At 40.6% G+C, this 26,383-nt stretch overlaps 1 protein-coding gene across 2 annotated transcripts in view; it reads left to right on the top strand.

Moving 5' to 3' along the window:
* GSTCD (glutathione S-transferase C-terminal domain containing) overlaps nucleotides 1-17,405 on the top strand; it is a 150,310-nt gene extending 132,905 nt beyond the window's left edge. For both annotated transcript variants that reach the window (XM_019534148.1, XM_019534147.1), the window contains 4 exons: nucleotides 4,721-4,854; nucleotides 5,859-5,889; nucleotides 10,719-10,788; nucleotides 16,290-17,405. In XM_019534148.1, coding sequence (XP_019389693.1) covers nucleotides 4,721-4,854; nucleotides 5,859-5,889; nucleotides 10,719-10,788; nucleotides 16,290-16,426 — 372 coding nt within the window. In that variant the 3' untranslated portion in view covers nucleotides 16,427-17,405. The remainder of the gene's footprint in view (nucleotides 1-4,720; nucleotides 4,855-5,858; nucleotides 5,890-10,718; nucleotides 10,789-16,289) is intronic.
* The last annotated feature ends 8,978 nt before the right edge of the window (nucleotides 17,406-26,383 follow it).

The following is a 26,383-nucleotide window of genomic DNA, read 5'->3' as shown; positions in this document are numbered from 1 at the left end:
CAAGGAGAAGGTAATTTGGGTTGTAGCTGAAAGATGGGGGACTGATGTCCCCTTTTCTTGCTTTCTAAAAACAAAAGAAATCACTTCATTATGATCGCTCAATGTAAAGCTGTGGCAAAAATGGCTATCGAGATTCTTGAATATATAAAATGGGGAATACTGGATAGGAGTAAGTAAGTGATCTTGCTTGAGAAGACAGCTACCAAAATATTGCGTCTGGTTCTGGTCTCCACACTTCAAGAAGAATGTGGAAATACTTGAAAGAATTCAAAGGAGAGCCAGGGACAAACTAACGCACTTTTCCAAACTTTCGGGTGGATGATGCATTTGGCTTAGCAAAAAGAAAGTTCAGATCCTTATGCAGGTAGAAGCAAGTCTGAAGGACCTCCAATTTTGCTTGCAAAGCAAGCTAAAGTTAGACAAAGTCAGCATTAGAATAATTTCTGGGCTGTTATATTTGTGCATCTGTCACCTTACTGGGTGAGGTGGTAGATTAACAGTCTTTTGGAGTCTTTAACGTGTTTTATTTTAGCTTCTGAGAGAAATGCTATGGCTTTTGTGTGTGCAGGAGAGACAATGCTTTGAAAATCATTGCCATGCTGTGTTCCAGTCTTGGGGTTTGAGTGTCCTGCTGTTCTTTCCCTTCTTTCATGAATGTGGGAGAATAGGATTGCCTTAATTGATTTCAACATGCTCATAACTCTTTCCAGTTTTTGGTAAACTCTGTAATAGAATCTCATGCGGTAGGTTGTTGCCTGTGGAAGTAAAAGCAGAAAGCATTCCTCAGTTCACAACTGACTAGATGTGGAAGGAGTTTGTTATTTCCAGAGATAAGCCTTAGCTTTAGATAGGACAAGGTGGACTAGTGTTCTGAGAAGGTCTAGTGAATCATCTTTATTTAATGTGTTGTTATTGTGCCTTGCTCATGTGGCCCAGGGTCAAATTGATCACAACGTTTAGTGTATTGTTTCTTTGCTAGGAGGTTTAGCTGGGCATATCTCACCTTTTTAATTTCCTGGCATTTCTGGGATTCAGGCATTGGTGTCACCTTGGTCCCTCCTGTTCTCTGCTCAGAACAGTTTTAATCTCCTAAGGACTAAAATAATTTAGGATATATCTACAGTGCAGGCTGTAGTATGGAGTAAAGATGCCCAAGCTAGCTTTAAAGGATTGAGTACTTGAAGCAGTTCTAGCCACAGCAGCACAGAGCTCAGCATGGACTAATTTAACCACAGGGAAAATAGATTAGCCTATTCTGTGTTCTAGGTGTGCAGGCTGTGCCTAGACTGGCAGCTGTAGTATTGAAGCCCTGCATTACAGACATGTTAAGTATCACATTGTTTTATTTGCTTTCATTTTGAAGTCTGCCATTCTCCCTTCCTTTTCCCTTCATCCAGCAATAGCTATGATGCCACTTTCCTATTTGAGAGACCAATATCATATCTGTTTTTGGATCAGCTAGTTGGAAAGTATAAATATATGTTCCGTAATTCTAAGTACAGAGCTATTTTCAGATTAGTATTCCTTGTCTTTCTGACCATTTCTGTGTAATCCTAGAGTATGTTTGCTCTCCTCTGGTGGACCATAGTTGGTCTTTTCTGGTGGAGCATCACAATGTGATTCTTCAGTTCAGTCTTTAAAATGAGTGTCTTTTTACATCTTTTACATTTTCCACATGCTCTATGATTGACTATTTGTATACATAAACCAGGAGTTCTGGTATTGTGTACATTGTTTTAATTAACTTCTGAGTTATCATGTTTAATTGGAAAATGCACTACAACTTGACTGTAGATGGAGATAAGAAAAAAAATGTAAATGCATTAATTTTTCCTTTGCTTTATAAACTTTCCTCACTGCCACTACATCATCACCCCCCAATAACAAAACCATCAGGCAACAGAATTAATAAAACCATGGTTCCTGTACATGCCTTTCTCAAAATGTGATATATCTAATACAGTGCACCAAGGCCCTTGTGGTAACTATCTGAGTGAAACTAAACAGCACTTACACACTAAAATGAACTCTCACAAAAAAAAAATATGAAGTACAGAGATGCACATAAACCGTTTGGGGCACATTTCTCACAGAACAATCGCTCCCTCTTTGACCTCCCTATCATGCTAGGGGAAATCTACCTTGAAAAGGCAAACTTGGGAACAAAAAGTCAGAAGCTGACTGGATACCAAGGACTTTACACTTTCCTCTGTCTGTGAAGAAGGGTATGTTTGCCTTATATCTCCGAATCATCAATATTATGGCAGAATATTCCCAAGCTATTTTAGGTTGTGAATCAATACCTAAAGAGTTTTTCGGTTGTCCTTTTCTCTGTGAAATGGTGGTATTATATGATCAGAATTTGAGGATTTTTTTTAAAGCATTACCTCTAATTTGTACTATTTGATTTGTATATGTAAAGCCATGTTGCATGTGGAACCCATTTACAACAGTATTTTGTGCACTTTTTATTTGTGTAAAACAACTCTACTGTGTTGTAACAGTGGGATGGAAATTAAATCTGTAGCAATATGAGACAACTTTCAACCTGCCAGTAGCCAGAAACAGTTGCACACCCAGTTGCACGCCTCTCTCTGTTATCTCAAATCATAAGATAAACTCATTCGTTCACAGGAAAGCAAACATTAGACTAGGAAAGAAGTCTGACTTCTCAAACAGAACGTTGTGTTTAGAAATAAAGATTCTAGCACACAATTTGTAGGCCTTTATAGAGGTGGGGGATTGTCAATTAAATTTGTTTGGTAGGAATCTTTTTACTTTTTAAGGAATGTACAGAAAATCCCTCCTGAAGGAGGACTTTTTCTTGTATTTAGGTAATCTCATTGGAACCATTCACAGAAATTAGCTACATGGAATTATTCATATGAGTAAAACAACATGTATGCATGAATGTTTTCAGGATCAGGCCCTAAATCATAAATCACTGTTTAGAAACAAAGTGGATTAAGGTTGGATTGTGTAGTTGACAACAACTGAACAAACTGGTGTGGCCGCATTAAGCTGCATTAACATCAGCAGTCTGACTGTATGTAGTCAGCCTTATTGCATTAGCACTGCTGCTCTGGAGGTCTGGGTCCAACATTTGTATCAGAACTTCAGTCAAGAAAATCAGTCTAGTCTCAAGCAGGGATGGAAGCTTTCAGACAGAGAACATAAAAGTTTTGGGAAGTTATGGCTGTGTTAGAAGGTCCTCAGAAGGGGGAGAAACTTTTTTGCAGCCACTACCTATAGCAGGAATAATTTTCATAATGTCTGCTACATCACTAGATGACACATATAACGGAGCTATGAAAGATTTAACTCATCTTTGGAACAAACTTGGCAACAAAAGCTATAAACAAGCAAAACATATTGCTTTTTGTTTAAAATAGTTTTGTTCTACGTCTGAATAAGAGATTTATCTTGTACAAGCCAGCTCCTTAGTTCTCTGCTTGCTACAATGCAGAGTTAATATATTTTGTAGATGATTCTCCATCTTTTCCCCTAGGCATTATTAGGGTATCACAGATTCCACAGCTCTGCAAGTTTGAAGTAGAAAAGACTAATAGCTCTCAAATGGAGCCCTCTGCTAAAAAATATTATTTTAATAATTACCTGAGTGCTTAAGAAAAATGGGCATTGTCTGTATTATGGAGCAGCTTCCATCCAAGAGTGACCGTCTCTAGCCATCAGATTTCTTATGTAGTTCAGCTTTAGGAGGATTATGCAGATTGCATCCCTTAAAATGAATCATAATGTTCTCTGTGTGCCTGCCCCATCCCTCAGCCTTATGGGTGGGTGAGGAGTAGGGGAAACAATGGCTTTACCTCCTATGATTCCTTTTGCATTCAGATAAAACTCCAAAGGAACTGACCTTGCAACTGTGACTGGCCCTTGCATGGGATATTATGGGGGGAGTCATCTAGTGTCTTTCCACACTTGCAGGCTGGCCTGCCATAAAAAATGACACTTTAAATACATTTCAGGGTAGGAAAATCCATCACTTAAAAAAAGAAGGAGGTGGACAAAAGGATTGCAAAACAGATGGACAAAAACCTTTACCTGGTTTATTGTCTTGGATAAACAAGTGCCTGTTTACCATAACCTTCTGCTAAAATGGTGCCGTCTCTTAAACTTTCTTTAATTAAATTGATTTATCACTTTGTCATGGCTTTGTAGAAGCCAAATGATCAAACATATATTACAATTTACCTTTGAGGAGAAGTGATACTAAATAAGAACTGAAAGTATATTTATTACCTAATGTTGTTTTTATGTGGGTTTTTTTATTAAGAAATTCAGCTTTGAAATACCTCTATAGATATCTATACACTTCTTTATTGTTCTAACCCTCATGACCGTGTGTATTTGAAAAATTGTTTTATGGTTTTCTATTTTCACTTGAATTGATGTCATATTATGTCATGTGTCCCTGCCATTAAATGCAGTCCAACATCTGTAGTTTTTTTCAGTGACATAGGCAGGTCACAAGATTCTCTTGCCATTAAAATATAAAATAGAAATATTGAAGAACTATGAGGCACAACAGTTGAATAGGTGGAAACACTCTGGGAATCTTGCTTCATCTAGTAACCTGCATTGCAGTGAGGAGGAAACTTTTTAGATCATTCTGTCAGCCAAAAATCTGCTAAGAAATTAAACTGTAAGTGAACATAACACTACAGTTAAAGTTTCTTGTTTTTTTTCCCCTTAATTTTAGGTTGCTCTGCATGCTTGTGGAGTGGCAACAGATATGGTGATTGAGCACTGCATCAAGGTTCATGCAGCCTTTGTTATCTGTCCTTGTTGTTACGGTTTCATTCAGAACACAGCCAAGTTTACATTTCCACGAAGGTAAATGATTCAGAGGCTGCAAAGATTAAGTTTAAAGTTCCACTTTAAAAGGGGGAGGGGAGAGAAAAACCCCAAAATATACAAATGGACAGTTAATGTCAAACTTTTCCCTGTTAAGCTGCTGTCAGCGCTGAAAAAATTCTAAGTTTAACTGTCCAGGAAAAAACAGGTTCATGTTATTGGAACCACAAAAATTCCTTACTCACAGTCCTACACTGCTGCCTATTCTCCATGCATCCATAGCTTAACAAAACAGGGATGTATTATTAATCCCTGGTTTTGGGCTGGAGGCAGTTCTTTATGCCATCACATATACAAATGTTATTTAGATGCAATGCTAGAAAATCTACCATACGGACTTCCAACCCTGAGATCTTGGCATTATGGAACTCTTCTGAAAAGTACTGCCTTTCCATTTGTTCAGATTGATTAGCTTGTGCTTATGACAGCACTTCATGCCGTTGTCATTCTAAATCCTGGGTAGTTATTTTTTTTTATTTGCTTTGGTCTTCCAAAGAACAAGGAAAATATTTTTAAAAGCAGGATAATAGGATTTAAAAGCTGCAAAAATGTACAGAGGGATGTAGTAATAAATATAGTATTTAAAACTAACAGTAAATTAAATAAAGAATTATTTAATGTCATCTTTGTGACAACTGACAAGTCCTGGTATGACAGACACAAAAGGCATTTGTATATGTAGATATATGAGCATATCTGTATGTAGCATAGGGTATTTAGATGAATATATGACTAAAATCAATTATACTTTGCATTTATAATGTTTTACAGATAGATCTTCTATAAATATGATAAATAAAATGGCACGTAGCCTATCTTTTCTACTTAAGTGAACCAAAACTGGCTTCAGTTCTGCTTTTGAATACTGCTTCTTACAGATGATATATTTTGTTTAAAAATCAATCAGGTGCTTAAAGACTCCTGCTATTTTCAATCTTTGTGATTTCAGCTATTGATTGAATCAGTCTCTTTTTCTGTTTCAGTCATCAGTTCAAGGAAGTTCTATCCTATAAGGTATGTAAAAGATGTTTGCCGTGCTATAGGTTTTTCTGTATTGTGCCTTTTTTTTGTGATTTGTTGTGAAATAAATAATCTGTCCTTTTAATCACAAGGGTGAACACATGGTATAGTAATGATGTTTAGCAGATCTCATGTCCTGACATTCCTTTGCTTTTGTAAAGGCTTTTCCCAGTAAAATAAAATGATTTCTCCAGAAAACAACTGTATGTACAGATAAAGTACAAATGACATGGTTCTAAAGTACATGTTTTAACAAGTATCAGTTAAAATGTTGCAGATGCCAGTCATTTTTAAGGCTTAGTAGAACTATTTAATGTTCTTAAGTATATAGCCCTTAAGTGTAAATGCATAGGAACATTTTGAAGAACGCATGTTTCTAGGAACCTCATTTTCCTTTGGCTTGTTTTATTCCCACAAGCTTCAACTTGCTGTTGTGCTTGGAGATTGGGATTGGAATCCCAGACTTCACACATGCCAGCAAGTTAAAAGGGTGCCGCCAGAAGCACAGTATCGGGAAGCAGTCCCCAGCGCCAGGCTCCCTGCACCAGCTGAAGTACAATTGGATTCTGTCCTTGATCCCAAAAATCTCACTTCCTGCCATGCATATGTGGCATGACAGGATGCATCATTGTTGGGATCCAGGATCACATCCCATCGCGCCATTAAATTAATGTCTGCCAGTGCCCAGACAGTCCTAAGCAAGAGGGAATACGAAGAAGCCTCTCTAGGAAATGGGGAAGCACAGTCAAAAAGTCAAGAAATTACCATAAGAGCACAGGTTCTGAAGACTGCGTTGAATTAAACTGTAGAAGAAAGGCATAAGTATAGCAGAAGTTTTCAGTGCCCAGGGATCCATCCAAGATCAACTACTGGGCATGGGCCCCTGCTCCCTCCTAGATACACCCCTATGGCTGTGCAACTTGGGGCTTCCCTCACCATGGTAAAGACTCAGGGAGGGAACTGTACTGGCACCCGTTCTAAGTCAGCCGCTGGGGCTAACGCCTTATTCAGCCTACTGAGGAGAGGAGTAAACTCTTATATACCCAGTGGATTTTCCTTCATTTGGACTTCAGTCATTTTATATAGGGAGTGATTAGCAACCCATAGTGCAGTGAAAGCTTAGTTTTCCTTTCTGCACGTCTGGTTTATGTACCCCTTACTAATTGGCATGGGAAGAAATTTTATTGCTGAGGTTGAGAATGTTAAAAGCAGCCTGTGGTAGTTAGATCTGTATCTTCCATTAATTCATGTTCTGTAAACCACTTTGAAAAATTTCAGCCAGGCTTTTGGGCCTTTTTGTTTTTTAACTTCCACAATACCATAATTCAGGTCTGTGCTCAGGAAGTTTGTTTCCTAACTTGATATTGAAGCTAGCTTTGTTGACAATATGAAGAGAGAAATGGAAGAAAAAGGTGGCAGAGTTGAAACAGAAGGTGGACATACAGTTTTTATACAGTGTTGTTTATTTTTTTTCTTCTTTTTTTATCTGTTTGTCTCATTGCCACCACAGATTTTTTTTTTGCGGGGGGGCAGAATCTCCATGTTATTACTATTAATCATTTGTAGGGCCTAGGAACTCAACCAAGGTACTGATAATAAATGCTCCTGTTATTAATTGTAAATGACCAAGTGCCTTAAATGGCTTTGCTTATGTAGTTAGCTATGTACATTTTTCTGTATCATATTACTATACTGTCTTAGGTTATTGGCTAGTGGCCAAAGTTGCAATGTGGTCACCAGACATTAGCTGTGTTGCTCAGTTCTTTTTCAAATACATTTTTCTTATCTTCCTTTTAGTGAGATTTATGGAGCTGTCAAGGAGTATGACAATTCCCATACAATAACTAAACCTTATACTTAACAAGGCCTGTTGGGATATAGACTCTCTGTACATGGAATCCACTCACTGTTATTTATCTAGGCCTATCTGTTATAATTTTAACTTTTCTGATGGGAACTTTTGGACTTATCTCGTTAAAGTTGTAAAGATGAGGGTTATGATAGATGTAGACATGAACCGTACCACCCTCAGAGCCTCCATTTGTTATCTTCTTCCCTACGGGACAATTTGAAGGTAGAACCAAATCACTTCAGATATGTGGCTTTGATGACTTAATAGAATTTGAGTCCATTCTAGAGATGAAGTTAAATGCTTAACCACACAGTTAAAATAGATAGTTAAAATTGTGTCTTGATTGTCTGAGTAATGTAACCCTTTTCTTTTAGCAGGGTACATGACCATTCGCTATTGTTGTGAAAGGAAAATTATGTAGCCATCAGTTAGATACAAACTTAACTTTCAGGTTGTCTTTGTAGAAAGATGAGATATTTTTATGAATTTGTGATCTAGTCAACATTTTCAGGTTAGTTGAATAAGGTTGTTTGGTTTGATTCAGTTCTGGCATAACATGCTGCAGAACCTGTGGGGTGCAGATAGTCCCCAGCCAGGTGGAGAGCTTGGAGGGAATTGGAGAGCTCTCTGTATTCTAATTCTGCATGTCAGAGAACTGAGCTAGGTCTCTTCCGTGGAGGATTTAAAGTATGCATACCCCTAGATCCTAGAAGGATTTGCTGCTTGACATGTTGGCAGGGTTTTAATTACACTTTTACTCTTCGGGTGATCTGTAAGAAAAATTGTCCAGGGTCAAGGCAGTGCATGTGGGTCCCTGCCAGTACCACAGGGCTGGGGCTAGCGGTGATGGCAGCTGCAAGGAGCCATGGCCACCTAGGCTGCTTAGAAAGGCATGGGATGGCCTGGGGGCTGTGTGCGATGGCATGTGCTCCGTTCTGATGCGGGGGACGGGTGGGAGACGGGTGCTGACTGGCCGTAGCAGCTCCCCAGAACTGCCTATGTGGGCCGTGGGCAAAAATAATTGGCCACCCCTGACCTAAGTGAAGGAGCAATCCAATCCAAGATCCTCCCCACCCAGCTATGATTTTCATATCTTACAGGAGGGGCTCTCATCTCTTACCGGGGTTCAGCCCCCATAAGCTCCCCTGTAATTCGAACTCTTCATGTAGAGTCATCCTTCATATGCTCACCGTAAAATGACAATAGCTTCCCATTTTGGAGTTGTTTTTACCTACTCTTGTTTCTCTAACTTTAAAGTTTCTTCCAGTACCTTGCCACTGCCCCTGCTGTTCCTATAGCAGGGCCAGGCAATTATTTCAGGTGGAGGGGCGCTTACTGAGTTTCAGCAAGCCATTGAGGGCAGCATGGCCGGCAGCCGGGGCAGATATATATTAATTTTCTACATTTTTTAGGGGCCCCTTGGGCCAGATAAAATGTCCTGGCGAACCACATCTGGCCCGTGGGCCGCATTTTGCCCACCCCTGTCCTATAGGCTTTCCCTCCACCTTTTCCCATTTACCATAGTTAGGTATTATATTTTTGGTCCTCTGGTGCTAGAAAAAATGCACAGTCAAATTTAAATATCATTAAAGCATTCTGGCCTAACCATATTATAACATATGGTGGGTTTAGATAGAACAAAATCATTGTTATGGCTGTGTTGTGGAGCTGTGAGCTGTTATCAGTATAGATCAGCTGAATTAAGGAACCAAATATCCATTCTTGGGGCACAAAAATAAAGTAATCTTTACCTTGCCATCATCTTTGAACTTTGAATAACAAGAATAGTCTCTTTTGATTAAAAGTTTACATATTTAAGCATTTTTCCATGGTTAGGACAAATTGCTTGAGTACCCTGTATAGGGTAAAGGAAGCTCTCATATTTGTTTGATGTGATTATGTTTCTTTCTTATTTTTTGATGTTTATGCTGCCCCCATAAGAAGTCAGGTTTAACTGAACTTGTAGTTCCTTCACCTAATAAAAGAATCAAAACATATTTTACCTTGGATTCCTTTTAAGAGTTCAAGCTCTTTCTGATACCCAATAGAAAACTTACTAGTGTTCTCACATCCTTTCTACATCCAAGTTGGACAGTTTTGGAATAGTTCTGATTGCTCTGTTCTGGCACTTGAGAGTGCATCTATCTCACCTAGTACAATTGTCAATGAAACTTTTATTTCAGTTGCCACTTCACATTCATTTTCCCCCTTCCTCTGCTTCAGATATAGTCAGCTCTCTCATGTGTACCTTTGACTTCTCAAAGCCTGGAGATTGCCAGCATAATCCATTGTGGATCCCTGGCAAGCTTCTTTATGCCTTTTGTTTGCAGAATGGCTGATTGAAGTTGATTTAGTGCTATTGAGTACAGAAAGTTCCCCCTAAAAATCCATATAGCTGGGCTCCACTTTCAGACTGACCTTTGAACAATTTGGCTCAGATTTGAGAAGAGGAAAATGTCCTGTAACTAACAAGGTCAATGCTGATTTCTTTCCCTGCTCCTAATGGTTCCTCAGGGGAGACATGAGGTATTTCATAGTGTCTCAAGCTCCAGTTTGACCATCCAGGAATGGGGAGTGGCCCTCCAAAATTGACCCTGCGTACTGGAGGGCTTTGCTACTCACTGGTAGATGAGAGGAAGTTCAGGGAGTCTGAACCGTGTTATCCAAGAGCAGTGCCAAGTGAGGGGCTGTATCCTGTTCTATTGATGATTGTAAATATCTGAAATTCCTTTGTTCCAAAGGAAACATCCTTCTTCCTCCCCCAAAAACTTTATGCAAGTGGATGTGTGGAAGTGGCTATAAGAACTTTATTAGCACAATACACAAAGAAAAAATTAATTTTCTCAAGGAAATATTGGTATTAATCTCTGAAACTAGTGAATATTTGAATTGTTTCTTGGATTCGGTAGCTAAATGACTGTTTGAAAGATTGTAATGAAATAGGACCGTGTTTCTGTACATTTTGTTCTAGGAGCACATGATTCTCTGCAGATTTGCGGATCAGACGGCTGTCCAGCTTCCACCCGAACGCAAGATAATAGGTATGTATTGCCACTAAGCAGCTGTTTTACAGATTACAAGCACTGTACTTGGTGATGTGCTTAGCTGACTACATACGAGAAGAAGTGGTACCTGTATCAATGGGGGGTTACCGGCATCAATATGCAGTTCAACCGAGTTTTTTAGTTTACTTGAAATTTGTGTGGTTCTGTTTTCCATTTTGTTTTTTTCACTATGGTTTATAATAGCAGTAACTTCCTTCAGGTGGGATGTTTACCTGCCACTACTGACCAGCAGGATTAAGGTATATTCTTCCTCATTTCTTTCAGTGGTTCATTGAATGTTAAAAAACGATGTTTTGGCAAAGTTGGCTTAATTAACACACATCTTGATTAATGAAAAAAATTAAATTATCTAAAAAGTGAAAAAATGAAAAGGTGCATTAAAAGAAGATTTACTTTACCAGTGCTTATAAAGAAGGATTCCTGTTAGGTATGAGTTTGAATCAAGATCCCAGATTGAAATGCCCCAAAGGGTAGATATTTATGGTATGAAACCTAAAACCTCAATCTACAGTTTACAGCTTGAGTCCTTTTCCGGTTTTAGGAAGGTGACGAATGACAAATGTTCCTAGATGAGCAAAGAACTAGGTTAACTGTAGAAAATGGTGGAAGTTGCGAGTTACTGAAATTAGAGCTGAAGAGAAATGACTATAGGAAGTACAAAAAAAAAATCAGGAATAAGACGTGTTGAGTGTCAGGAATGTCTGAAAAGAGCATGCAATGAGGCAGTAAAAATAAGGGTCATGGAGGGGATTTGATTACACAGTGGGGCAATAACAGGCATCGTCTCATGTAGGCAAAATAAAAGAATGTAAGAGAGAACTGTAATTTTCTTTGCCTGCCAACATCTTCAGGGTGTCTTCAAATTCTACAAAAGTCAAAACCACTGTCAACAAGTTTGAAAAAGAGACACAAATCATTCATTTTGTCCCAGCTTCCAGACTGCTTTGGCTTATAGAAAGGCAGAATGTATTATTGTATTGGATGTTCTAAAAGAAATTGGGAGGGTAAAAGCTAAAAAAAGGGCTGAGATAAATTTAGGCCAGGATAGGGCTAGCACTATGAGAGTGCAGGTAGACCCTTTGGTCTCAAAAACACTCATTATGAAGCATATTCAACCAGTAGAAGCAGCTAATCTAAATGGATTAAAAATGTGGCGTGTGCAGGAATTTCTTTTAGCTAACAGCGTTAAAAGAAATACTGCAGATACTGAGATAACTTTATCTCTTTTTAAGTAAAATTGGCAATTATTTTGCTAGTGCTGCCATATTTGGAAGGAAAGAAAAATCTTGTCAGTGTTAATATCTACTGGGAAGACTCCAGCTGGTGGGAAGAGTGTCTTTTGTATTGCTTGTTAGGCAGTCTTGGGAAATGGGAAGGAACTGATAGCTAGGAAGAGTTGAAGTGGAAAAGTCTTTCTGACTTTTGTTATCTGTGTATTTCAGAAAATCTAAATCAGTAGTGCTCAACCTCCAGCCTATGGCCTGAATCTAGCACATGGTGCCATGTCATCTGACACACAAGGCTCCCCACAAGTGTGGAAATTAGGTGACAAGGAGTGGTGGTCACATTCATTGCCATGGCTTAGATGTGGAAGGCCAGAGCCACAGCAATTAATGTTGCCACTGCTCCCTAGTCACCAGATTTCCAGAGCTGTAGGAACCCTGTAGGCCTGATAACACGGCCCAGTGTGCCAGATCACCCTGGTGTGTGGAATCGCTCTGCAGCCAGATCCAGCATGCAGGGCCGGGCCAACTTGCTACATTACTGTTGTGGACTGACTCCACGCTGAATTTGGTCCACCAACCTCTCATGCACCACTCATGCAGCCTGTGGGGCCTGAAGGCTGAACATCACTGATCGTAACCGTTTGTATGTTCTTGTAGGAAGTGCATGGGTTTTTTCTTCCTAAATTTCTGTTAAGCATACTTAGTCTTGAGAAGAAGAAATATACTCCTTTGTATGCCTATTTCTAAAAGAACATTATTTCCCATTTGTGTTCCATTTAGAGTACCCTACATCACCTATTTCACCACTGAAACTGGTTTTACAGGGGCTTTGGCTGGTGTGGGTTAAGTTTTGTTTTCCCTGAGTAGAGTAAAGGTCACACCAGTTTAATGTGACAGTCATGTTCTTTCACAGGTATTCAGAGGCCACATAAATTGCATGGTAGATTTTCATTTAAAAGAAGTTTTAAATGAATAAAAGATCTTTTTTTAAAATATATTTCTCTTTATTTGTAGATAGTAAGAACATCAATTATTTTCCCCATCTTTAGAAATCTTAAGAGTGTGTATGTGTAAGTGTGTGTGTGTGTGTATAAACATATTTATATACACACACACAATATACATATATCTATATACATATATGCGTGTATTATATATACTTAGCAATTCACGTTGTGGGTGTTACAGTTTCACTAAGGTTTATTGCCTGTATAACACGGGTGCCAATTTCACCGTTTACCCCCAGCCAGGTCCAGAACACAGGGCTGCTTGCAGGTCAGATCTGGATCAGGGTATGAAGAAGCTGCAGAAGCAGCTCCAGCTCTGACGCAGAATTGTAGCTCAGACCTGGAGCATGCAAGAGTGATGGCAGGTCCAGCTTCAGCATGAGGCGTGCAGTGGGATCCAGCGGTTGGGGAGGTAGGGCCACAACAGCGTGGATGGGCAAAGCTGCCAGTCAGCATGTCCCCTAGGGCTACTCCCCCTCCCCTGCCACACTGGTAGTCCAGTGGGTTGTGTAGAGGGGTTCCGTGGGCTGGATCTGGCCTGTGAGTTGTATGTTTTACATCCTTTATCAAATTGCCCATGCAAATATTTAAATACAGTGTAAAGGTTTTGGCTAGTATTGCCGACCCTGTTTATCTATATTGTATCAATTACTCTAGTGTTGGTGAATTAAAAAAATGCTTATTTCACCCAGTACTCAGTGGACAGTAATTCCTCATAAAATGAATGATGACTTGTTTTCCTGCAAACCTCCATTCTCTTCCTCTCCCACCTTTTCCACAGCACAATTTGGGATTTGTGTTGGACCTTATACAGTTGCAACATCCATCCACAATCAGTAATGTCACCAATATCCCTCCAACTATCCATCCAGTATGTACTCTCATATCTAAGACAGATTCCTTTGAGACCCCCAGGCTAATTGGGTCTATATTGTGAATAAGGTCCATACTGTAACATTTCCAACTGGCACCTCTTGGGTGAACAAGAAACATTTGTAATGCTGCGGTGAAATGGTGTGTGTCCATTCACAGAAATTTGTCCAGTCTGCCATAAAAGGAAATTGTCATTCTAATAGCAAATACAAGGTTCAGTGCTGTGCAGTGCAACTCTACTGAGATCAGTCTTGATAAGATGTATAAACTGCCTGCAAAGCAGACTGAACTGCTGAAGTGGAATCCATAACTGAGATGGCAGGAGGGAAGGGTTTGTATTAGGCAAGCAAATATGCCTGCCCTGATTGCACATCCCTAATTTTTTTCCTGCCAATCGCAATTAAGCACTCAATCACTGCTTCTGCCACGCTCAAAGCCACCAGTCACCCAGGGGCAAACTCCAGCCCTGTAACTATCTCAGTGGAGGTAATATATTTTCATTTGTAACTAAGGAACATGCATTTTAGTTCTACAAAAGAAAATGGTTTGGAGATCCACTTTTTATGAAAAGACAAAGTAGACTGAAGTCACTTCAGCTTAATATTGAAAAAGAAATAAACACCACCTTGTGATACACAGCCATCTGTTCACCAGCTTTAGTTAAATGGATTGTAGAATCCTAACCATCAGATATGAAATGCATTTGATAGCATATCAAGAGGGAGTTGAGCAATAGGAATGTGAAAATGAGTGGCTATCTCAGCCTTGTTTCTTGTTCAGGACTTAGGACTGTATAATTATCAATCTCATAAATACTTTTCAGGATATTGCTGAAATTTTCTTCTAATGGTTGTGAAATGGCTGATAGTTCTATCTTTTCCAGGAACAGTCCTTCAGATAGTTTGACGAAACATAGGAGCCAAATATATTAAATAATATTCACCTGGAATCAGCTAAAATAAATAAATGAAGAAGCAGAAAATAAACACAGGATTTTCCTTCTAAAGTCATTCAGATTGATTCCCATATGTATTTTTAAAATGAGGTTTATGCTTCCATTTTAGAAGGAATTAGACTGTAGTTTTGGATCTCACTTATAAACACTCACATGCTTGTTCCCTGATCATTTGCTTAGGATAAACTCTGTTTGATGTTTATTTTCATTTGATTGTGGAAATGGGATAATATTTATGTAAGATCCCCAGGTTTAAGATGAACCATGAGGGAGATGAGGACAGTGAGAAGGAAAACCTCCTAGAGTTGAAGGGAGGTGAGACTAGTTTGAGATCTCCTAAAAAGGTGAGATTTCCTTTTTAATATTGTGCAACAGTGACAGATTTTAATATTGTGCAACAGTGATACTTTTTGCACAGTTGCCCCCTAAAAGCACTCTGTAGCCATGCCCTGACAGAAGCACACGGCTGCAGCACACTTTAAAAGTGCCCGATTGCATGACAGATTGCATCAAACCCATCATTTAATGAGGTTTCAGATGAAGGTGCTCCAAAGTGGAGCTCCTTCGTTAACTTCTGTTTGTCCCTGGGCATGTCCAGGGGGTTGCCATTAGTCCAGCCTACCCCTCGTGCTGTCTTCAGGATGGAAGAGGGGAGAAGGGAGGGGAGGGAGGTCCGGTCTGGAGGTTGCTTAACCTGCACTTGATGGGGTGGTCATAGGTGGATTGGAGCCCCCCCCACCAAGGTGCTCCAATCCACCTGGCTCCTGCCCCCTCCCCCAAGCACAAGCTGGGCAAACTCCAGACTGGAGCTCCCTCCCCTGCCTTCTTCCCTCTCCCATCCTGAAGAAAGCACCAGAGCTGGGAGGGGGGAGGGTGAAGCTGGAGGAGAGAGGCTGCAGACATGCAGCCTCTCTCCTGTGGATCAGCTTCGAAGTGGAGCTCAATGGTTGGTGGGAGGTTCACTGTACAGTGGAGAGCTACACTGTCAATGCCTTTTCAGACAGCATGGTGCCAATCTGTCTCCACTACCTGGGCTCCTTTTCCCCACCTTGTGTGTCCCACATCTCTCAACTTAGAAAATATCAGAGAGCAGGTTGCGTACGTTATGTTTCTCCATCTGTAAAGGCTGATAATAATTCTTCTCAACTTCTTTGCTGTGTGAGGTACACAGACATGGACAACAGCTGCCAAAGAATAGTTATCATTTCATAATTAACTTAGAAAATAAACAAAAGGGGAAAAGCAGATTTGATGATGCCATACTTGAGGAGTAACTTGCTTCTAAATTAATTGCCACACTTTCTGACCACCTGAATGACTGAACGATGACAAAGTGCACATTTCTTTGTACGTCACATATTTCTACAAATAGTTCCAGAAGCCATTTCATCCCCTGCTTTTGCTCTTATGTTCTAGGAAAACAGTGTATGGGGCTGGTGGACCTGGATCGGGCATGGGCTGCAGAAGCATACAACTATTCTGTCCAAGTGATATCCATGGAGCCAGAGAGTTGCTCACCAAAGAACAACATGGTAGTTGGTATCCCTGTTTAGAGTAAGGGACTTATATTTAATTTTAACTTAAGCATCAGTCCTCATGATCAAAGCCTGATGACATCTACAGAATTGAAACCATAGCTAGGAACCAGACATCAAACATCTTGAACCCATTGTCTTGGGAAAAGGAAGCAGGAAAAAGTTTGGAAAGTCAGCTGCCTGCAGAGCATCACAAATCTTCCTTGTAACTATTGTTTTTAGAGCATCCCCTGACTTCCCACCCAGCTCCAGAGTAACATCCATCAGCAAAGGTTCAACAGAGTTTGGTTTTATTACTGAAAGGATGATTTCCTTTTTAATATTGGCCTCCCTACTGGTCCTACATTTGAAATTGCATCTCAGGAAAAAATACACATTCACAGGCTATGCATGCTTCTGGCACTAACATAGACCTTCAGATGGGCAGTAAAAGTTACTGACTGCATGGTAGTTTAATATTAAAATATCTAGTCACATTTACAGCATGACAGGGTAGACTGTGTACAGTAGACTGCACACTTTGTATGGGTTGATTTTTGCTGTAAATTTTCCACCCTGTTGTAACTGTACTGTTTTTCATAAAGATATTTGAAGTACTGCTCACCAAAGATACATTTTTAATCTCAATATTTTTTTTAACATTTAACATTTTTTTGGACATAGAACATGAGGATTTTGAGCTCAGGAGTATGAAAGACCAGACAGTGGGAGAGGAGGTTGATACTATACGGACTTCCTAGTACTTCATTGCCATTTCTACCAACCAGGATGTGTTCTCTTTAGCTTGGTAGACTCATTGACAATGCTAGCTAATGTTTTTCCATTATTGAAACTAATAAATACGTTTGGAGATGCTGATTTTTTACTTCCATTATCCTTGGTTTATTTTTTGTCTTTATTTACAGTTTGTACAAAGTTACAGCAAGAGAACCATGTGACAATATCATCCATGCATATGCTACATTAAAAGAAAAATAAATCTGTTGTGTTCCAACTGACAGACTCTTTCCCCCATCCTAATTTAAATTTAAAATCATTCCCTGACACTAAATCAAATCAAAATAGCGTGTCATGGATTTGTTTTGCAGTTTTTCTGGTTTGGTGCATTTGTGAATGTTTTTCTTTGTTAGTTTAATATATAACTAAGATTTGGTCCAGATCAACAGCTCTTCAGTGAGTGTTGTGTATGCATCTACAAGACAAAAAAGAGTGTGGGAAAATGAAAAGGCATCTTCTGAAATAATCTACACCTTGTGAAGGTCACATATACAAAGAAACTGTGATGGAGGCTATACATAATGGCCAGTAACAATAGTGAAGAAAAACAAAGAGCGCTTTAATGGAAGAGGAAGTGTCCTAGTTTAGCCTGGCTTCCTGAGTGTCTGTATAGATTGTGCACTTCAGCAGGGCTTTTTGGTGCTTTTACCTAAAGCTGATTCAATAAGCTATTAGATAAAAGCACCAGAAAGCCCTGCTGAAGCTCACGATCTATATAGATGTTGGGCAAGCTGGGTCAAACTAATGTGATGCCTCTTTTGGGCAGGCACTGCACTTGGTGCTGGGGTGCACCAAGCGGAAAGTAGAGCAGTGTTTGTTTGTTTTTCACATCTGTAAGCAGGCTGTTACATTTAGACATGCACACAAGATATACAGGTAAATGTAGTTTTATACCAGCAGGCTGAATTTTCACTAGATAGGAATGCCGTACTTTTATATCAAGTTTTTGACAGGTCACAGAAGAAATGGTGGTCTTATTCCTATATCATTCCAGTATTGGTAGAAAAGCTGCTTGCTATGGACTGACAATCTAGCCTACATAATATAGCAGCACGAATTGCTTTCTATAATTTGTCAAGCCTGTCCAAAGAAGTTAACCATGAAAAGAAGAAGGTAATGAGACCTGGGGTCACCAGCCCCATTATATTCACTTTGATAGTTATCCTAGGGATAAAGTCCAGCAAAAGAAGCAAATTTCACAGTGAATGAGTTCCCTATAAATGTGCCTACTCTTAAAGAAAGTAAATACTTTAATTTTCTGGATGTGAATAGGAACAAATCCCATGAACACTGTAAGAGTCTGCTGGATGTGACCAGGCTTCAGAGTAAATGAGAAATTAAAATAGAGTAAAAAATATGAAGAGGAAAAGTAAAAGTATCTCACTGCTTCTTTGTTGCATTATGGCATTACATTTTTGGGAAACATGGTGGGACTGCAGAATATAGGTTTTTGTGACACATCTGTGAGGTCAAAAGGCATCTTGGCACTCTGGATGTCTGCCTTGCATCCCTTTACAACAGGGATGGCCAGGCCATTCTATCCGACCCGTGGGGCCCCTAAAAATTTTAGAAAATTAATATTTATCTGCCCTGAGCTGCCTGTCATGCAGCCCTCTATGGCTTGCCAAAACTCAGTAAGCAGCCCTCTCCCAAAAATAATTGCCCACCCCTGCTGTACAAGCTCTGTTTTGTGGCCTTGGAACAGCTGGGTCAGTGGACTCTTCCTTTTTCTTTTTCTCTCTTGAGAGTGGAGACTTTTAATTGGATAGGAACAGGGTTTGCCTATTATCAGTAACAGAAAACAAAGGAACAAAGTATAATGGTTGATTAACCAATGCTCTGATTATTAGAGAGAAGAGAAAAATGGATGAAAAGTACAAAAAAAAAATAGGAAGGTGGGTGAGGGTTTTTTTGGGCAACAAATAAAAACATCTTTTTTATAGGCATGCTATGACTATGCTAGGAAGTTCGATCTGGAAATATAGACTCAGCTTTATTAATGCTTAGTTTCATTATTGCATTACATATTTGCTATTTAAAATTAAGATGCACTTCATGGAGTTATTGCATGTAGATGAATAGGTTCTAGAATTTCAGAAGGGGGCAATTAAACATTACTAACCTGACAGGTCAGCAATTCAACTATTGCTTCCAGCTGAGACTCATGTGGCCTTTAATCCAAGAAACTAGATTCACATGCAAGTACATGGCTGGATCTTGTGTGCAGTTCTCCTCAAGTAGTCCCAACAGGACTAAGATGTGTTAGTAGGATGTACAATGTTTATCCCAGCACCCACCATCATTCTGTCTGTTTGACAGATCTTATTTCATATTGCCCTTGCAGCCCAGTAGCACTGGAAAATATTAAGTTTATACAAGAAACAGCTGATCAGACTGAACTCATCTGTACCTGTACCTTTGTTTTTGCTTTTTTTCATTTGATCTTTCTGTTATGTGAGTTAGCTGCTTTCTAAATCCAATATAAATTCTCAATATATTTTACCATTGCTATGTTTATATAAAGCTAATAATACACAAATGCATTCCTGGGTGTGTGCAGTGTACCCCCTTTATTATCAGTAGTTTAATCTTGAAATGCACAATGATGATGCTGATATTGTTCCAAAGAAATGATGCCTTACACAAGACACATTTGTCATCAGATTTATCTTACAGTTATCTTATAGTTTCTCCTACACTGAAGCATGTAAAGCATTTTGTTTGTAGGGCAGCAAACATGCTATAAATTGCTATTTTTTCCCATTGTCATGATTGTTTGACTTCCAAATAGTTGCCTGATGAATGTCTAGATCAGGGGCAGGCAATTATTTGGGCCTCTGGGCCACAGGCATTTTTGGGGAGCTCCCACAGGATGGTCAGCACCCCGCCCCCATGCAACACCTAATGCATCCTGCGGCTTCTCCCTGCCACCACCAACAGCTCACAGCCCCAGCCCTGACCCCAGCCTGCCCTGTCCCCACCGTGGACTTACCCTGGTTAGAGCCAACCAAACAAAACCCATACGCAAAGCCCCGAACCCAGCCCCCCCATGCCTCCTCCAGACTGCCTGCCCACACTGAGCAGCAGCGGTGGCCAGGCAGAAGCTGCTGCTTGGCATGGGGAAAAAGTGGTCCCTCCCCCTCACCACTGCCAGGCCCTTCTTACTGCAGTCACCTAGAGCCCATGCCTGGACTGCCCTGCAGCTCTTCTACAGGGCAGCACAGACGCAGGCTCTGAGTGGCTGCAGCAAGGGCTCAGTAGCGGTAAAGGGGAGGAGTTGCTTTTCCTCCATGCCAAGCAGCTGCTTCTGCCCAGCCACCACCACTGCTGCTGCTGCTCAACATGGACAGGTGAGTCTGGAGAAGGCGTGGGGCAGGCCAGGGTCGGGGTTGTGTGCACGGGTTCTGGCTGGTCTGGAGTTGGTCTGCTGTGGCCCGGGCGAGTCCAAAGCAGGTGTGGGGCAGACCAGGATCAGGGCTGTGTATGCAGGTCCCCACCAGTACCATGGGGCTTGGGTCAGCAGCGACGGCAGCTGGAAGGAGCCACCACTACCTGGGCTGCCTAGAAAGGCAGTCCAGTTGCAGAGCCACCCCAGCCCTGTGTGTGACCAGGGGCTGGCAGGATGCACCATGGGCTGGATGGCTCCTGGGCCAGGCAGAACTGAGGGACCCACCATGGGTCACACAAAGTCCCTCTGGCCCGCAGGCCATATTTTTCCTGCCTGTGGACGAGATTGTGTTTTCCAAAAGCCATCTTATGGAATTAATAGCTAAAATGGCATGTTGGTTATTAGGTTTTCAAGACATAATGTTGCCACGTAGTGAATGTCTGACAAACAGCAAGTATTCCCAGGACAGGCAGCTAATCACTTTGTAAGAAAAAAAAATTATGGATTTTAGCTGCACTACACTTTATCAAGCTTTACTTTGGATTTCATATGGATTTTTATTGGCTTAAGATGGACCATATGCTATCAGTTTTAGTTCTTTCTAGAGATTTTTGCTTGGGGTTAACAAACATGCCCTGCCTATGTGTTCTATTCTTATGTTAGAACGGTAATCAACTGGAAGTGCAGCTGAAATGTCATGTGGCACCTAATATGAGAGTCAATCAGTCGAACAGCTGTTCTTCAGACTTTGTAGACAAAACAGCAAAGCATAAAGTCTTCTTTAAACATATCAGAATGTAAAGTTCCATGTGTGGTTATTAAGACAGGTATGTTTTGCCCACAAATATTCACTCACTGGGCATGAATCCATGTTTGATGATGTGCAACTCCATCTGAGTTCCTCTAGATTTGCTCCATCAAGATGAGTGGAGGATTCTCCTAATGTGTTTGTACCTAGTGACAGGGCTGGTTTTAAGTTTTTGTCTTTGTGAGGGTTTTTGCCTTCTTCTGTAGCAGGGGGCATGGCCCTCTACCTGGGGTCTCTTAAACGTATATTAACAATGTTTTATAGAAACAGGACGTTGGCTGCCATGGTTCCCCTGCTTTACCTGTGGCAGGTTAGGGTGTTGTATTTTCTCAGGGTTTGTGGTAGTCTTATGGATAGTTTATGGATGTATAGGGTGGTTAGGTAGGGAAAATCTAGTCCAGGGGTTTGGACTAGATGACGTCCAGATCTATTGCTCTATGAAAAAATTGTTTATGGGGAGTGGTTCAAAAAAGGAGACAGAGGCAAAAGCATTTTTCCTCTGCTTTTTAAGCAATAAAAGCATAAAAGGAACTTTTATTTAAACTACCTGGCTCCCTGATTTAAATTCAGTGGCTTTTAACAAGTTTACAGAACATCATTACGTTTCCTAAACGAATAACTGATCAAAGTTTATATGCAGTGGGTAAAACTGAACCTTTTTTTCTTTTTTTTTTACCTTTAACTCTCATGAACTATATGCTTGAAATTAGGAGACTAGTCAGATGTCCCATTTTCCTAATTTTTTTAAGTAAAATGTCTTTTGAATATTTTACTACTTTAATTTTATGTTAAGGAAAACATTTTGGATAAATTTTAACAAATTATTCATATATTTTTTGAGTGAAAAATGACTTTGGTAATGTGTTCGACAGTATTTGCTCAATTTTTCACATTACTTCATGAAATTATGGGATACCTATATACAAAACTGAACAACCACAGAGTAAATTAGTCTACTGGAGCTCCATGCTGCTGCAGATAAATTGCTTCTGATACTCAAGTGAGTTGGTTCACTACCTAGCTTTAAGCTGATTTTGGGTGTCCCTACATGATGCTGCTGCCTGAACTGATGATATAAGCAAAGAGATGAAGGAATCTTGAATTTTTCCAAATAACCTTGGCTATATAGCATCACCCAGAAACCTTGCACCTTTAAACAAACAAGTTGCCAAGACCAACAGTCACGCTATGGAAACGAAAATGGCCCTGGAATGTAGCAGAACTTGAACAAAAGGTATGAATGCAGAATAAGCAATATTGTTGCTGGTGGGTGAAACTGGGAAGCAGCATTCGATGAGTGGAGCAGACACCCAAGTAGCATGGGTTGTGGCTTACCTTATCATCAAACCCATCATGTAGCAGAGTGACAACCTGAAGAATGCAGCCAGCAGCTACTTATAGAGTGAGCTAAAGACACATGCACATAGCAGAGAGGTAATAACACTAAAGTACGAGAGTATTGCATAAATGTGTCACAGAATACTCCACCAGCACATGGGGCTTTTAGGCTAGATTGCAACTCAGTTTAACTAGACCATCCATGGAAATCTTACAAAATGCCCACTGTTTCTATGAATCCAAATATGCAGGTACATTGTGCATTTCTTCTGGACTAACAGATCTTGCTGGTATCTGGGACTTTAAAGGATACTACATGTGATAGCATCACTTGGTTCTCCATTGTGCATGCACACTTCCTCTGCCAGCTGTAGTTCATGCTTATTTGGCAACATGTCAGCAAGGACTGCAGAAATAATTTACTACTGGTTACACCTACTGTTCTGTCTACCATATCTTTTCAGTGCATATGTGGTTTCCACTTACTACCAGTGTCCACTACAACTTTGGTTTATAAGACAAAGCACAGGTTTACTGATGGATCCTTTCTGTGACTAAAAAGCCCTACTAGTTCACTTCCCGAATTACATGCTAAATCCAGACAGTCAAAAACCCTGAGGCTGAACTGTTTCAATCTTCACAGATTAGTCTAAGATGCATAGATTGAACCGATAAGCAAGTGAACGGACATCTCCTTTTGATTTCAGAAATACAGCCACATGCCTGCAGTGACACAGGCCAGAAGCCAGGACTCACTAGAACATGCCTCCCTAGCTGCCTTGGGCTAAAGCTACCCACACACCCTGGGGGGTGGGGCTTACAGGGGAGGTGTCAGGCATCCTGGGATGCTATAGGACTAGGAGTTAACTTGAATATGAAGGGGATCTGGGACAGAAGTGCTGCTCCAGTTAAAGCACCTGGAGCATCGTGTGTATCAGCATCCCCATGCTGAACAATGGCAGTGGGGGTGCTTTAACTAAAACTCATCAAATGAGCTTTAGTTTAAGCACATCCATCACCATTTTTCAGCATTGGGACACTGATACACGTGACGCTGGAGTCTGCTGGAATGCGGTAATTACTAATTACCACACTACAGCAGACTCGATTAATCAAGGGTCTGGTCCAATGCACTATGATTATACCATGCTGGAGCAGCCTTGCTACACGTGTGTAAGTATCCAAAAGCATTGGAAATATACAATGTATAGGTAGAAATTTCATGCTTTTTTCTTCCTATGTTTATCACATATGCTGTAGCATAAAAAAACACTTTTTTCTTGATGGACATTGTAGTTGTGTACTTTATTGCACCATCAATAATAGTTCATGTTAAAGTGTTTCCACTTGCACCAAGCCAAACAGTTTGTAATTTAATTTGCTAAGTGGTGAGCTTTGGGGACTTGTTTTTTCCCTCTCTCACAATACTTATTTTCCAACCCAGATCATGATTTAAGGTGTAGTAGAGCAGCATGTCATGCACGGGTTTTTTTTGTTTTGGATGAACAGTTTTTCAAACATACCAGTGTTCTTCAGGGCACCATCTTTTATTTTAGCAAATGATTTTTTTTCCATATATTCACTAACTGCAATTTCTAACATTCTGTTGCTGCTATTCATGTGTTCAGGCTAACATTTTAATTAGGATTTTATGAGGAGGTTCATGGAAGGCGCACATTTTAAGTTTATAAACGTAAGATTTTTAGTCTCCTCCACGTCTCACAGCCTTGAGTGAACCATTACCAGTCTTTTATAGTGGGCTCACATTCTGAACGTCATGATCAATAAAGATTACACTCCCCAAATTCCTCTATGTCATTAAAGTTGAAATGAAAATATCCTATAATGGACACTTAGGCAAACAAAAGTAAACCCAAGAAAAACACTACATCACAGGATATGAAAGATACAAGAAACAAATAGGACATGAAACGTTAGGCAAAATATGGAGCAGCTAGCAAATTGCCCGCCAAGAATGATGGATTGGTGGGGACACAGCCCCACGTCCAGTCCCTCCCCCTGCTTAGGATCTGGGCCTACTGCCTGCCCTCCCCGCCACTGGTTTGGGTCTGGGCCCGCTTCCCCCACAATCCCTTGCTTTGGCTCCACTTTTTTTGCTCAAGATACCTTGTTCGTGTAGCTCAGGTCTGACTCGCTAGGACAAAGAAGTTTAAAGGGTGTTCTGTGTCACACAGTAGTGTGTTTCCCATTGCTGGTAAAAAGGACCTGGGCTTCTCCAAGTGATGGGGGAATAAGATGTGGCTGGTATATGGAAGCAATGATGTAAGATGTGTTTAAGCAAAGAGGACGTGCGTTTTTTCAAGGCCACTGGATTAAAAGTGCTGCAACAAATTGATTATTGAAAGGTTAGAAGGAAACTGGTATTTCTTTAAAGAACATCTACTTTTAAGCAGAGTAGCCCTATATTCCTCAAAGGAACTGGGGTGCCTTTGTGGCATGCATGTAAATTGAAGGTAGTGGGGACAGGAGCTTATTTGAAAAGCTCCAGGCATGGAACTTGCTCCTTCTAACAAACTGTATGTATCCTGATTGGGTTTTTTTTCCTTGCCCCCTGCTCATGTTTGAACACAAGTTTTCAGCAAGCCTTCGCTTGGAGTCTGAACCAGCTCTGCATTATTTCTGGCTTTGGGGCTTTTTATTACTTGTGCTTCTGCAATGTCTTCTGGGCAGTTCTATTTACTATCTAGTTGCATTAATTCTGTTCTGTGCACAGATGCAATGGGAGTATACAAGTCATTAAAATAATAAGCTGGAGGCATAGCCAGCTCTTTCAGAGCCAGGGGGAGGAGGAGGGAGAAGGGGGATTTATGCTGACCACTGGAGAGTTGGTGGAGGGAGAAGGGGAGGAGGGAAAGGAGCCTTACCTGTCAGGGCTCACTCTCCTCATTACTGCTGTACTGAAAGATAAGCAGCAAAGTGGGCTCCTCAGGGGCTATTCTGGTGTCCTGTTCACTTCCCACCACCCACCCACCTCCAGGGGAAGGGCCATGCCTCCCAGGGTGGCTAAACCCCCCACAGTGGGAGGAGAATGTCATTCCACTCCCCTCTCCTCCAGATGCACTGTTGGGCATGGGCCTGCACCTATGGCTGAGCTCCACCTGCTGGGGCAAAGACTCCTGGGGGAGGCAGCCAAACTGGCACCCCCTCTAGGTTGGTGCTCGGGGCTGGTGCCCCATTTTCACCTCACTAGTTCAACTACTGTCATAAGCACGTATTTCAATCACTTGCATTCAAAGAAAATTTCTATAGTTTTTCAAAGGAGATGGTCTGTGGTAAGATCTCCAACATAATGTTGCTGAGGACCTAAAAAGTAATAGAAAAGTACTGTTTGTCATGGTTTTATATGTTCAATATGGAGCATACAGGTGCTTCTGTGCACAGCGTACAACTCCACACATGCTACCTCCCAAATCTGTAAGTGTTTACCTAGCACAGCAGAGCTAATTAGCCCATTTGTCATAGCCCTGCTACTTTTTGATTTGAGAGGTGGCATGTAATTGAGCAGTAAAGACATGCCCCCATGTTTCTTAAGAGCAGGCATAATTGCCCTGTGCTGCCCCAAACTGAAACTAAAACTTGGCAAGGTTTTAAACCAAGAATAGCCTTTTACAAGGGTCATGAGAATATCCACTGTTGCAGTAGT

Source organism: Crocodylus porosus, unplaced genomic scaffold, assembly GCF_001723895.1.
Source record: "Crocodylus porosus isolate Cpor-Errol unplaced genomic scaffold, CroPor_comp1, whole genome shotgun sequence".
NCBI classification, from domain to species: Eukaryota; Metazoa; Chordata; order Crocodylia; family Crocodylidae; genus Crocodylus; species Crocodylus porosus.
Note: the sequence above shows the minus strand (reverse complement) of the source record. Positions and strands in the feature narration are given on the sequence as shown.